This window comes from Phodopus roborovskii, unplaced genomic scaffold, assembly GCF_943737965.1.
Source record: "Phodopus roborovskii unplaced genomic scaffold, PHOROB, whole genome shotgun sequence".
Classification (NCBI taxonomy): Eukaryota; Metazoa; Chordata; class Mammalia; order Rodentia; family Cricetidae; genus Phodopus; species Phodopus roborovskii.
The window spans coordinates 20,555,849-20,569,148 of NW_026126460.1; the positions used below are offsets into that span (position 1 = coordinate 20,555,849).

General features: G+C 42.5%; 1 protein-coding gene across 3 annotated transcripts in view; it reads left to right on the plus strand.

The window, feature by feature from the left end:
- Ttll4 (tubulin tyrosine ligase like 4) overlaps window positions 1–13,300 on the plus strand; it is a 40,741-nt gene that overhangs the window by 25,044 nt on the left and 2,397 nt on the right. For all 3 annotated transcript variants that reach the window (XM_051190478.1, XM_051190479.1, XM_051190480.1), the window contains 13 exons: window positions 354–464; window positions 795–871; window positions 1,732–1,923; window positions 2,008–2,090; window positions 2,278–2,406; window positions 2,695–2,817; window positions 3,099–3,197; window positions 3,789–3,923; window positions 4,505–4,651; window positions 11,517–11,619; window positions 12,225–12,435; window positions 12,576–12,646; window positions 12,983–13,068. In XM_051190478.1, the coding sequence (XP_051046435.1) occupies window positions 354–464; window positions 795–871; window positions 1,732–1,923; window positions 2,008–2,090; window positions 2,278–2,406; window positions 2,695–2,817; window positions 3,099–3,197; window positions 3,789–3,923; window positions 4,505–4,651; window positions 11,517–11,619; window positions 12,225–12,435; window positions 12,576–12,646; window positions 12,983–13,068 (1,567 nt within the window). The remainder of the gene's footprint in view (window positions 1–353; window positions 465–794; window positions 872–1,731; window positions 1,924–2,007; window positions 2,091–2,277; window positions 2,407–2,694; window positions 2,818–3,098; window positions 3,198–3,788; window positions 3,924–4,504; window positions 4,652–11,516; window positions 11,620–12,224; window positions 12,436–12,575; window positions 12,647–12,982; window positions 13,069–13,300) is intronic.

Here is a 13,300-nt window from a genome sequence, read left to right on the forward strand (position 1 = left end):
AGGAGGCTGCCAGCTAACCTGGGTGGAGGGGACAAGGTGGGAGAGTTCCTCCAGAATTGGCTGTTGAAGTAGTTACTGCACGTGCTCAGTTCCCACCTGCATGTGGTAGGTTCAATAGTAGACTTCTTTCTGTCCTTTGTTGACCTTTTTCAGTCTATATAATCTCTAGCTTAGCACATGGCCTCTAATCGGTTTCTTTCTCCTTCCAGCCTTTCTTTGCTCCTCACTGCACAGCCCCCTCCCTCCATAAAGTGCACTTCTTTAAAACCTGATCTGTCTGCCCAGGAAAGGATGGGCACCACTGCCATCTTTTTATCTCCTCACTGTGGCCCTCTGCCCTTCACTTCCCCCAGTGGAGAAACTTCCATGGGAACAGAGGAAGCTGCTCCGGTGGAAGATGAGCACAGTGACCCCCAACATTGTCAAGCAGACCATTGGACGGTCGCACTTCAAAATCAGCAAGAGTAAGTTACTTTGCCCACTCCCCTCCTTGCCCTGCCTGATAGGTTTTGGACAAGAAGAGAGCCTTAGAGATGCCCTGTTGTATGTGATGATCCCTGTCTTGAAGCTTCCAACCTCATACAAGGATGCAGCTCTGAAATTCCTCTGGGCTGAGCCAGTTGCTCTGAATTGGAGGCAGAAGACCAATGTTTTGGTGCTGGTCCTGAGGCCTCATGTAGGGCAGCTCCATGGTAACTCTTAAATCACCTGAGTCCCGTTGCAAGGCCTTGTTCTGTCCCAGAGTCTGAGCTGAGCTATTAAGTGAGACTGACTTCCTGAATTGCCTTCTGCAGGGAACGATGACTGGCTGGGCTGCTGGGGTCACCACATGAAGTCTCCTGGTTTTCGATCTATTAGAGAGCATCAGAAGGTGAGTCCTTTCCCATGGGCGAGGCCAGTGAGAGGGAGTGGTAGAAAAGCGGTCATGGGAGGACAGTTACAGAGGAGTGTTCTAGAGAAAGCACAGTGGGGGGGTCTCAGCCTAGCGTCTCCCACCCAGTCCTGTTGCCACTCAGGTGCTTTTCATTCCATGTCTTGAGAGGCCTTGTCTGTTTTCAGTTGGGCGAGCTTCCACTCCACAAGCTATGTTTATATAAAGAGGGTTCTGTGGTTCTGTTGGAACACTGTGTCCTCTTGTTCCTAGACTCCCTAATGATCTGGTGCTTTCCTTTCCTTGTCTCATATGCTGTCATAGGAGAATAGTTAATAGCTTTTTCCTTTGTATTCAAAGTGACCATCATGACTGTCCTAGTTTGTTTCTCTGTTGCTGTGGTAAAGCACTGGCCAAAAGCCGTATGGAGAGGAAGTGTTTTACTTTGGCTTACAGCTTACAGTCCATCACTAAGGGAAGCCTTGGTAGGAACAGAGTAGATTGTGGAGAGACACTGCTTACAGGCTCATTCTCCATGGTTTGCTCAGCTTGCTTTCTCATACAACCAAGAATCACCTACCTAGGGGTAGTCCTGCCCAAGGTGGGTCTGGGCCTTCTCACATCGATAGTTAATCAAGAAAATGCCCCCACAGACATACCCACAGGCTAGTCTAGTGGAGGCAGTGCCTCGATTGGTTCACACTTTGCAGGTGACTATAGTTTGTATCTAGATGGTAGCAGAAAGATAGAAAGAAACATGAACATTGCAAGGGATGTTGGAATGATGAGTGGGGCTTACCTTGTTCCTCTTGGCCTCACCTCTGCCCTTTCCCTCTCCTTGCCTCTTGTCCCTTCTATAGCTAAACCACTTTCCAGGCTCCTTCCAGATTGGGAGGAAGGACCGGCTGTGGCGGAACCTGTCTCGAATGCAGAGCCGTTTTGGCAAGAAAGAGTTCAGTTTCTTCCCCCAGTCTTTTATCCTGCCCCAGGATGCCAAGCTCCTACGAAAAGCCTGGGAGAGCAGCAGTCGTCAGAAGTGGATTGTGAAGCCAGTGAGTGGGCCAAGGGAGAAGTAGATGATGGGATGAGAGTGGAAAGACAGTGCAGATCTCATCTCCTTCCCCTTTGACTTCTAGCCAGCATCTGCTCGAGGCATTGGCATTCAGGTCATTCACAAGTGGAGTCAGCTTCCCAAGCGCAGGCCCCTCCTGGTACAGAGGTGAGCCTATCTAGCTCCATTCCTCTCCATCTTCCTGCCTTCCTGGTCTCTGAATTAACCTTCTTATAGTGTTCTACCTTGTGACTTCCCAGCCAAAGAACTTCCTTAGTTTTCACCTAGGGTTTTCACCATAGCTTGTGTACTCATCTGTCTGGCTGGGTATAAAGTTAGCCTTTCCTCTCTGTAGGTATCTACACAAACCCTACCTCATTAGTGGCAGCAAATTTGATCTTCGGATCTACGTTTATGTTACTTCTTATGATCCTCTTCGGATTTACCTCTTTTCGGATGGACTCGTCCGCTTTGCCAGTTGCAAGTATGTTCTGGTGGTGAGGCATCCCCTGACACTGGGAGAATCCCTTTCCTCAGGATGAGGACACTGAGCAGAAAAGGCACAGATATCTTGGTGTTTTCGTCAGAAAGGAAGGTGGGAGGGTGGGAAATGAGGAAAGTTTCTGTGGGACCGAGGTTGCCAAGTAGATTAGCTGTGCTTTTCTAGAACTTGGGCCTTTCAGGAACAGAACAGATCTGTGCCCTTTTCCTTTATCTCCTTCCTGGGGAAATATTTGACCTATTTTCCATCTGCCATTCTTCTCACTTCCAGGTATTCCCCTTCCATGAAGAGTCTTAGCAACAAGTTCATGCACCTAACCAACTATAGTGTCAATAAAAAGAACGCGGAGTACCAGGCCAATGCTGATGAGACAGCCTGCCAGGGCCACAAATGGTACTGAGGGCACTGTGTCCCTATCAAACTCTGTTTTGAACCCAGAAAGGACTTTGTGTTTGGGAGGTTTGGGGCAGTGGTTGAGGAGTATTAGTGTACTTGTCACTTTTAGAATTGGTCTATTTGCATCCAGATGCATCTCTTTCTTATTTCAAAATATCACTGGGGAAATTAAAAGATATCTTTAGTCTCTTACTTTTTATTTTTATTTTTTCCTCTTGTTACTTACTTCTAGGACATTACCTTAAATGCGTCCTTCTCTACCCTCCCCCCCTTTTCAGGGCACTGAAGGCTTTGTGGAATTATCTGAGCCAGAAGGGTATTAATAGTGATGCTATCTGGGAGAAGATAAAGGATGTTGTTGTCAAAACCATCATCTCGTGAGTTTCAGTGCTACTTTGGCTGAACCATCATATTTTCTTCTTGCCTCTCTGCTGTATTCATTTTGTGTTTCAGTTTTGAGGACAGGGGTTAGGAAGTAGAGTTAAATTCTATTTTCTTACTCTTCTGTTGATGTGATAAAACACCATGACCAGGACAACTTATAAAAGAAAGCATTTAATTTGGGGTTTAAGATTCCAGGTAGTTAGCGCAAAGCAGAGAGAGCTAACTGGGAGTGGCTTGAACTTTTGAAACCTCAAAACCCACCACTTAGTGATACACCTTCTCCAACAAGGCCACACCTCTTAATCTTTCCCTAACAATTATACCAACTGGGAACCAACTATTCAAATATATGAGCCTGTGGAAGCTGTTCTTATTTACCAAACTTAGTCAAGGTGATGACCGAGATCAGGCACATCCCTTAAGAGCCATTGTTTTGGGGTGGTGTTCATGGTTGAGATGGAACTCCTAATTTCCCTGCTTTGTACATGGGTATTGCATGTTTGTATCCCTGTGTTGATTCTGAGGAGACAGTGTTGAAGAGAAAGTTGCTTCTGCCCTCCTAATTCAAGATATCCCACTGGCAGGTCAGAGCCTTATGTGACCAACCTACTGAAGTTGTATGTGCGGCGCCCCTACAGCTGTCATGAACTCTTTGGTTTTGACATCATGCTGGATGAGAACCTAAAGCCATGGGTCCTAGAAGTCAACATTTCCCCAAGGTAGGTGGCATTGTTAGTTACTCAAAATAGAATCCATCTTTCATCCTCAGAATCCTTGTCATTATCATCTTGTTGACATGGGAAGCTCTTTGCTTCACTAGGACATGTGTCTTCCTGTCATGGTCTGCATTTACTGACTCACTGATTCTTTGTTGTTATCTTCAGGAATTTTGAGAATAGAGAAGGGTTATCAAATCCTTGTTGATACCTACCATTGTCTAGGAAACCAAGGGCATGGGCAGATTCACCTAGCTTCATGAGGGTATTTGTTTTGATGTGGTTGCTTGGTTGTGACAGAGTTTCCTCTGTTGTTCTGGAACTCACTCTTTAGATCAGGCTGGCCTTGAGCTCCAGAGATTCACTTGGCCTCTGCCTCCTGAGTGCTGGAATTAAAGGCATGTACCACCACACCCAGCTGAGCATATTTGTTGAAGATGTTCACAAATGTGGGTATTGGCGTCTCTCTTTTTTTTTTTTTTTTTTGTAATGAAGCCAAGGAATAAGAAGCTCTGATTTGGATGTAGTACCCAAAATGGTTCTGGAACTCTGCTTTGACCCTGTTTTGCATTCTTCCCCTGCAGCCTCCACTCCAATTCTCCTCTGGACATCAGCATCAAGGGCCAGATGATTCGAGATCTGCTGAACCTGGCAGGCTTTGTTCTGCCCAACATGGAGGATATCCTTTCCAGTTCCAGCAGCCCCAGCAGCACCAGCGGCTCAAGCACCAGGTCTGATTCTCAGCTTCCCTAGGTTGGGATGGCAGCATGAGCAACCCATTGTGATTTGGGGAGGGTATGGCTTCAGGAGTCTCTCTCCTGCTTGGTCTCCTTTATGGCTCAGTCTGCCCCTGCTGTCTATCCATGCACCACTGCCACACCAGTATCCTGAGAGTAAGTCTGATTACTTCTGTTCAGAAGTCTCCGCAGGGCCCAGCGATCAAAGTTAGCCTCCTTACCTGGACATTGGTGGCCCCAGCCACTTTTCCTGGGTGTAAGTTTCTACTCTGCCTGTTTGTGGTACCCTGGCAGATCCGTAAGGACTAGGTAGTGATATTTCCTCTGCTTATGTGGTTTCTACATTCTATAGATGCCACTTGTCTAGTATTCCTATATCTATCCATCAAAGCCTAGTTCTGCACATCTTTATGAAACACCTCAGTGTGAAGGTTTTTTTTCATATCTCCAAAGCTTTTTAACTACTCTTGAGGAGAGGAAACTAATATTCAGTAATTACTAGGATAGTTAAGGAATGACTCAGTATATTCAAATAGCTGAAGCCTAACAAAGTTAGCGAAGACAAAGAGGCTAAACATATATTACTGTAAATCTGAATAGACCTTAAGAATTTATAATTCTTATTTGTCAAACGTAGCGATGCTGTTTAAAATTTCTTCAGAAGCCTGGTGTTGAACAGAATTAGCAACAAACGTGGTGAGACATAGTTTCTAAGTTACGTTTTGTTAACTTGAGTATACCTTTATAACCTTAGAAATTTCTGGGTGTTTTTGGTTTTTTGTTGTTTTGTTTTTGCAGACAGGGTTTCTCTATGTAGCTTTGGAGCCTGTCTTAGAACTAGGTCTTGTAGATCAGACTGGTCTCGAACTCACAAAGATATGCCTATCTCTGCCTCTCAAGTAATGGGACTAAAGGTATGTGCCTCCACCGCCCGGCTTAGAAATTTCTAATCATACAAAAATCCATACTAATCCAAAGTATTTTTGGAGACTTGCTGTTGCCTCCTTAGTCTAAAAGGAGATACAGTGATAAACCAACGGCTCAGTATGACTAAGATTTTATAGGTGTTGTTTATCTTAAGGTGGTGAAGTCATGTGCTTTGTATCTTTTAACCTTAGCAAAGATGGCTGCCAACCATGTGGTAACTATTTAAAATATCTCTTTATTTTTTTTTTTAGTTTATATTTTTAAACAAAAGTTGAATCCAAGTTACATGTGTAGTAAGTTGTAATAAATTAAGATTACACACAAAAGCTATAAGCCTTTTCTTATGTTTTAAGCCAAAATTGGATAAAGACTTTTATAATTTTTTTTTAAATCATATCCAATGAACTTAAAAATCTTGACTTTAGGGCTAGAGAGATGGCTCAGAGGTAAGAGCAATGACTATTCTTCCAGAGGTCCTGAGTTCAGTTCCCAGCAACCACATGGTGGCTCACAGCCATCTGTAATGAGATCTGGTGCCCTCTCCTGTCATGCAGGCATATGTGTGGTCACAACTCTATATACATAGTAAATAAATCTTTAAAAAAAAAATCTTGAGTTTACAGCATAGTCTTAGGGAAATAATAGAAATAAAAGATTTTTAAGTGGGAAGTAGAAAAACCTTAAAGATAAAAGACTTGGAGGTATACAGCAGAGCAAGTTAAGGTGTAAGCAGTTTTGATATTATTTCTTTGTGCAGTGGCAGAAGTTGTTACCATATGAGAGAATTTGAAAATCGAGTGTACAATCTTTGGCTATTGATCTGTATTGAGGCCAGGTTGTTTGTAGTCCAGGAAAGAGAGATGGGAGGTTGTAAAATGAAATTCCACAGGCGGAAAGTGTAGCAAGCTTTCTTTCTTGTCAGACTATCTTTGGACTGCCAGACTGCAAATAATGACCCAGAGACTTACTAGTTATGAAAGCTTAGCCTTTTGCTTAGACTTGTCTCAACTAGCTCTTATAACTTAAGATTAACCCATATTTTTTAACTTATGTTCTGCTGTGTGGCATTATTTCTCTTTCATCTTTCAATTCCTGTCTCATCTCTCTGGCTGGTGATTATGCGTTTCTTCCCAGAATTCTTGCTGCCTTGGAAGTCCTACCTAGCTGTTGGCCATTCAGCTCTTTCTTAAACCAATCAGAAGGCACCTTGGCAAAGACAAATATTCAGTGTAAATAAATATTCCACGACATTTCTCCCTTTTCTTCTAAATAAAAAGCTTCTGTTTTAACTCTAACACAGTAAAACTATGTATAATAAATATATAATAAGAACAATTATCAGGTATTGTCTACATAAAAAGGGAAGGTTTTAACTCTAGCATGGTAAAATTATAAATAAAATAAGGACAATTACCACAATATCTAGTTCATTTGTATTTGGCAAATTTGAGGCAAGCACTATATCATCTATCCTGTCTAAGTGAGTCCAAAGTTTTATACCTAAACCACTTTCTACCATAACTTGTATTACCATCGTAAAAAAATCTTTTTAGACCTTAAAACCTTTTCTTAGATAAACAGGCTTTTATGTTTCTCAACCTTGTGTACTTTATACCTCTTTTGTGAGTTTCTTTTCTGAATTTGGTAACAAGGAAAACTGTAATGATATCTATTTAGTCTTCAACTCCATCAGAGACCCAAGATGGATATACTATTACCTGAGTAAACAGGAAGTGCAGAGCAAGTAACTTCCAAAACTATAGAAATGACAGAAACAACTGGTTGCCTGGACAGTCACCCAAGGTTCCTTTGCAATGTTGGGGCATCCATCTTTGACCTGCAGGCTTAGAATATCTGATAGACTCTTGTGAAACAAGAAATTTTTTAAGGACTGTCCCTCTCATCTTGTCCTGGCAAAGTTCGGCAGTTGCCTTCTTTTGTATCCTGCTTGTCCAACTTGGACAGCATACTGTCAGCAGTTGAGGCAAGGGCAGTTTCTTGCCCGGCAGCCACTTTTGCCACAATAAACTATATATGGAGTTCCTTTGGTGTCCATCATCCTTTTTTGAAGTAAATTGGTACTGCTAGGAGCAGATGTGTCTCACTGTCATGAAAGTCTTAAAAGTCTTATATTGTTAAAACATCTTAAATGCCATATTCTGTAGATCTCTGAAGTGTTCAAAAGACCATCAGTCTATCTAAAATATATCTGTTTGACCTTGAAAATACACTAAACATGGCCACAAATTTGGTTGTTTGATGGCTATAAACCTGTATTTGTTAATTATTCTAAATAGTTTGTAATAGTAACTTTCAAGGACTAGAAATTTACATTGTTAAATGAGTTGCATAGGTTCAATACCATATTAATGTGAAATATTTGAGATTAATAAGTTGCTTTTTAGTTTAAAGTAGATTCAATAATCTACTTTTTATCCTAGCATTCCTATATTCCTGCCTATTTTCCAGAAAGAGATCCTTCATTCTAACCTCCCTTGCTTGATTTCCTCCCTTACTATGACTAGTAACAATTTACAACCAACCCCCCTAAATGATGACAAACATCCATAACCCACCAAACATCCAAAACCCACCCACCTCTTGGGAATGTGGGGGTCATGTTTTCTAGACTGCTTTCTATTGTCTGGGGGTACTGGCATCTTTAGGGGACCCTGAGAACATTGGGAATAATGGTCAAGTCCTGGGAGAGCTAGCTCTATTATTTCTTATTTATTCTCTCTGTGATGGGAAAGTGTAGTACTTATCTTGACTGGAAAATCTGAGGCTGGACCATTTCAGCTAGCAGCTTTGAAGTTGTTCTGGATGCATAATTTTGAAGAAACTACAACAGAGGCATTCTAAGAGGCTGGATCATCTGGGTACTTGTCTTTATTGTGTCTGGTCCTTTTTTTTTTTTTTTTTTTTTTTTGTGAAAACACAATTTTTTAAAGGTAATATATCTGCATTAAAACAAGGATGGAATGTGCAAAGTGCACAAATCAGCTAAAGGTGATTTGTGTGTGTGTGTGTGTTTGAAGAGGTAAAAAGCATTTGTCAACTTCATAAGTCCATAACCAAGCTATCATAAGGACTCTGTAGCCAATAAGATTCATTATGTCTCATCCAGTCTCAGAGCTGTTACCATAGTAGAGGGATCAGCATATATGTTGCCTATTCTGTAGTCTTTCTTGTTTTTTTTTTTTTTTTATCTTCATGTCTATAGCCAAGATTTTCAGGTCTTTCCCCAATCTGATTATTAATTTTGAAGAAGACCATAACTTTTTGTTTCCTGTGGAAACAAAGACATAACCTATTCCGCAACACAACTCATTTCCTGACTTCCATTTTGAAGCTAAGACATTCTTAAAATATATAGGTTCATTTAGTTTAGCTGTTTCCACAATCCACTGTCTCTCAGCAACTTATTTTTGTACATTAGCATTTAAAAGATTCAAAGTCAGGAAAGCACCATAGAGAATCCAGATACTTTGTGTATTTCCATCTTTACATGGCTTTTTAAACTTTTTTATGACTATACCCATTTTATTTTTTTTTTATTTATTTTTTTACTGCATTTATTTAAAGTTTTTCTTGGTCTGGACCACTTTACTATGTGCCTATAGTCTTCTCTGACCATGGGAGACAAACCTTAAATGGCTAGGCTACCTGTGGCCCTGGTGGCTGGTTCCACCCCCCTCAGTTCTGTGACCGACACAGTCTTGTGTCAGCATGTACCAGCAGTAGGCGTTTTTACCTAGTGGGCTGACTTTTCAAGTGCTCTGCTGCACAGCAGGGCCTTTTAAAAGAACCCTGCTTCTATATTCTGAGCTTATCCAAGAGACTGGTCACCAGGAAGCCAAATTTGACTCTGTGTTCTGAACTTTTTTTTTTTTTAAGCTTTCTCAGGTCTTATGTGGATGGATATACATGGCCCCATGTTGGGTGCAGCAAGCTTTCTTGTCAGACTATCTTTGGACCGCCAACCCACAAATAATGATGCACAAACTTATTATTAGTTATGAAAGCTTGATCTTTACTTTAGGCTTGTCTCAGCTATCTCTTATAACTTAAATTAACCCACATTTTAAAATCTGTTTTGCCATGAGGCGTTACCTCTTTTCTAACTTGCATTTCCTGTCTGCTCTTCCTGTCTGGCTGGCGACTACCTCTCTTCTTCCCAGATTCCTCTCTGTCCTTGAAAGTCCCATCTAACCTCTTCCTGCCTACCTATTGGCTAGTAACCTTTTTTCTTAAGGTGCCCTGGCAAAGACAAATCTTCACAGTGTAAACAAATGTTCTATAAACAGGAGAGTTACTGTAAGCTCCAAGAGAGAGCTTGTAGACAGGATGTGCTCGGGCCTGGGCCTGGAGACGCTGTGGAAGGAGTGCTGCCTGAGGAAGGAGAGGTCTAGGTGGACTTAAGGAAGATATCGAGCAGAGTAGGCAGCAAGTGGGAGCCAAGAGGTAGCCTAGTGGGACTGCAGGCGGAATTGCAGTTCCTAGAGGCAGATGAGAGAAAGCTAGCTGAACTGAGGTGTTTAAAATGTCATTGTGACAAAAATTTCCATCTGGTATGTCCCCAAGCAGAATGGGAAACTTGTCAATGAGAGTTGTTCCAAATCAGAGGAAAGGTGTCCCTTGTCCTTGTGAATGGAGCTTAAGGGGTGGTGACAGGAGCTTCCTGACACACTGGTGAGGGTTTTATAGTAATAGTAAACAAAGCAGGCTGCTCTGTGGTAATACTTACCCCCTAGAGAGACATTGGCCTGTGGGCATAGCAATCTCCAGGAGCCAAAGAGACCAAGAGAGGAGAGGTAGACTCTAGAATTTGGAACGAGGCCAAATATAGTGGGCGGCAAAAGCCAGCAGAAATAATTAATTTGTACATACCTTAGAATCAGATCAGGAGCTTGGCTTGAGGTAGCCAAGTCCATTGGAAGGTAGCCCATTTATGCCGCTCCTAGGATTTTGGCTCCAAAAGAATGAAAAGTGGGTTCAGGAAAGAAAAACCACTCTGGATGAAAGGGGATGACTTTAGTGAGAATGGGAGAAAAGGAGTTTTTGAGCTGGAATGGGGCTTTTGAACAGACACTCAGAGAACCTAGAGGCTAGCATTTACCTTGACAAGTCAGTAGGCACCACAGTCTTATATTAGTAGAAGAGCCACAGGTTCCTTTTGCCAGAGAAAAGGAAAATGACTACTTTTTTTTTTTTTTTTTTTTTTAATCAAGTTGGAACTTTCTCAAGCTCCTTTGGGAAAAAATTTCTTGGGGTACCAGATACATATAGATTCCAGGAGGTGAACTCAGGTCTTCAGGCTTGGTGGCAAACACCCTTACCATCCCACTATCCTGCTAGCCATTTTTATGTCTCAACAGTGACATTAACCATGTAGTGGCCCATATTTATAATCCCATAAGTAAGAAGGCAGGAGGGTTGACATGTATTTAATGCTAGCTTTGAACTACATAATGAGTTCCTAGCCATCTTGAGTTTCAGACTTAGACTCTGTCTCAAAAAGTTAAAAAAAACAAAATAGAACAAAAAAAAAAAAAAAAAAAGAAAACCCAAATTAATGATAAAGTGATCATGATGACATGGATAATGAAACTGAAGTACCAGAAATTAAGTGTCTAGCCCAGGGTTCCCCAGCCATGTGTGTTAACTGAAGCATCCAATAATCAGGCTTACTCCAGGCTTCTTTTTGTCAAATTGGTGTGCCTGCCTCTTTCAGTTATCTCGTGGTACTTGGTTTTAGATGACAAGCTATTTGAATGGAGTATACTTTAGAGTGATGTGTTGAAGGGACAAGCATCTCCATGTGTCTTCATCTGTGCTTGGGAAGGAGTCTTGCACTGGATTTTCTCTCCATATTTTCTCAGCACAAGAAGCTGCTGACCTGCCTGTTGCTTTTTGTTCATCTCTGTCTTAGCCTGCCAAGCTCTCCTAGGGACAAATGTCAAATGACTCCAGAGCATTATACTGCACAGAAGATGAAGAAAGCCTATTACCTGACACAGAAAATTCCTGACCAGGTAGGAGATTTATTTTCCCTGCAGCAACAGCCCTCGGTCAAACGTCAGAGGCGCCAGGAAGATGAGCTTTTCCTGTCTAGATCAGAGTTTCCTACCAAAAAAGTAGGATCTTGTGATATAATATGCAGAGGTTTGTTGGCACCTGCATCTTTCTGGGAAAGTAGATGGTTGTCACCATCTACTTGTGCTATCTTAGCTCACTCTTGTGAGAACCATCACATTTAACCCTATGGACTTCCTTTCCTGAGAGCCATTGGAAGACCCAGGAGGTTTGAGCTTCTCAAAATAAATGTGGGGCCTGGATGTGAAAAAGGTAAGCATAGGCTGCCAAATCTGAGTTGCTGGGCACCAGCCTTGACTCAATAGCTCACTCTTCCACCTAAGCCCACATGGTTCCTTGGTTCTAGCCAGCAGTGTCTTTCCCCTGGAGATCAGTCCATTGGATTCAGGAAGAGGCTCACCTCAGATCGGGTGACATTGGGAGTCCCACAGGAGTCCTGGAGACCTAGTGCCCCAGAGCTCTGCTCCCTACCCCAGCTGCTTGTCTCAGTGTCTGGCTTACACTGTCACACACATTGCCTTTCTTCCTATTCCTTGGGCCACAGGACTTCTATGCCTCTGTGCTGGATGTCTTGACACCAGATGATGTTCGGGTTCTGGTCGAGATGGAAGATGAGTTTTCTCGTCGTGGTCAATTTGAAAGAATTTTTCCTTCTCGAATCTCTTCTCGTTATCTTCGTTTTTTTGAGCAGCCACGATATTTCAACATTCTCACCACCCAGTGGGAACAGAAGTACCATGGAAACAAGCTCAAAGGTGATATGCCTTTTTGGCTTACAGGAGACCATATTTAGGAGATTAAATCCCATTAGACCAAGAGATAGGTTTCTTTGGAAAGGAGGTAAGCAATTGCTCCTTCCCTATTAAGTCCCAACTTTAAGTTCATCTTGTCCTAGGAGTAGATCTGCTCCGGAATTGGTGCTACAAAGGCTTCCACACGGGGATAGTCTCTGACTCAGCTCCACTGGTAAGTGTGCCAGTGTAAGGCAAAGCTTCTTGTCACACTAAGTACATTATGGTTGGCTTATGGGCATAGTGGGCACCCACCTCTCCCTTCTCTCAGTCCCCACCTCTTTGTCCTCCTTTCAAGGATGTAGTTATTTACAGAACTGGATGCCTGCCTTTGGAGGGTCAAAAATTGATCTGTAGCCTTAACTTTCTGTCTCTTTTGGGAGAGAACCAAGAGTTATTTGCCTGAGTCCATGATGTAGCATAGGGCAGGTGAAGGCCCTGTGTTCCCAGAGTGGCAGAGCCGAGCAAGAACCCTAGGACCCTTTTACCTCACTGCTTTCTTTGTTCATAGTGGTCTCTGCCAACATCGCTCATGACTGCCTCGAAGGGTGATGGGACACCCAGTGCCATCAACAAATCAGAACGCATCAAGTCAAGGTGAGTGCTACTTCAGTGAGAGAGGGCTATTGAGTTGGGGAGTTGGAGTTTCTTTTCTCTTCCCAGACCATGACAGTACAAGGAATTCTCCACTTAGGGGTTGGTAGGAGTGTCAGAATATACAGCCTCAGTATCTTCTTCCTGGTGACTTGTGGGATGCTCAGCAAAGACCCATTTGCAGACACAGACACTTTTTAGCTGTCCCTTCTGTAGGAAATCCTGAGGCCTTTCC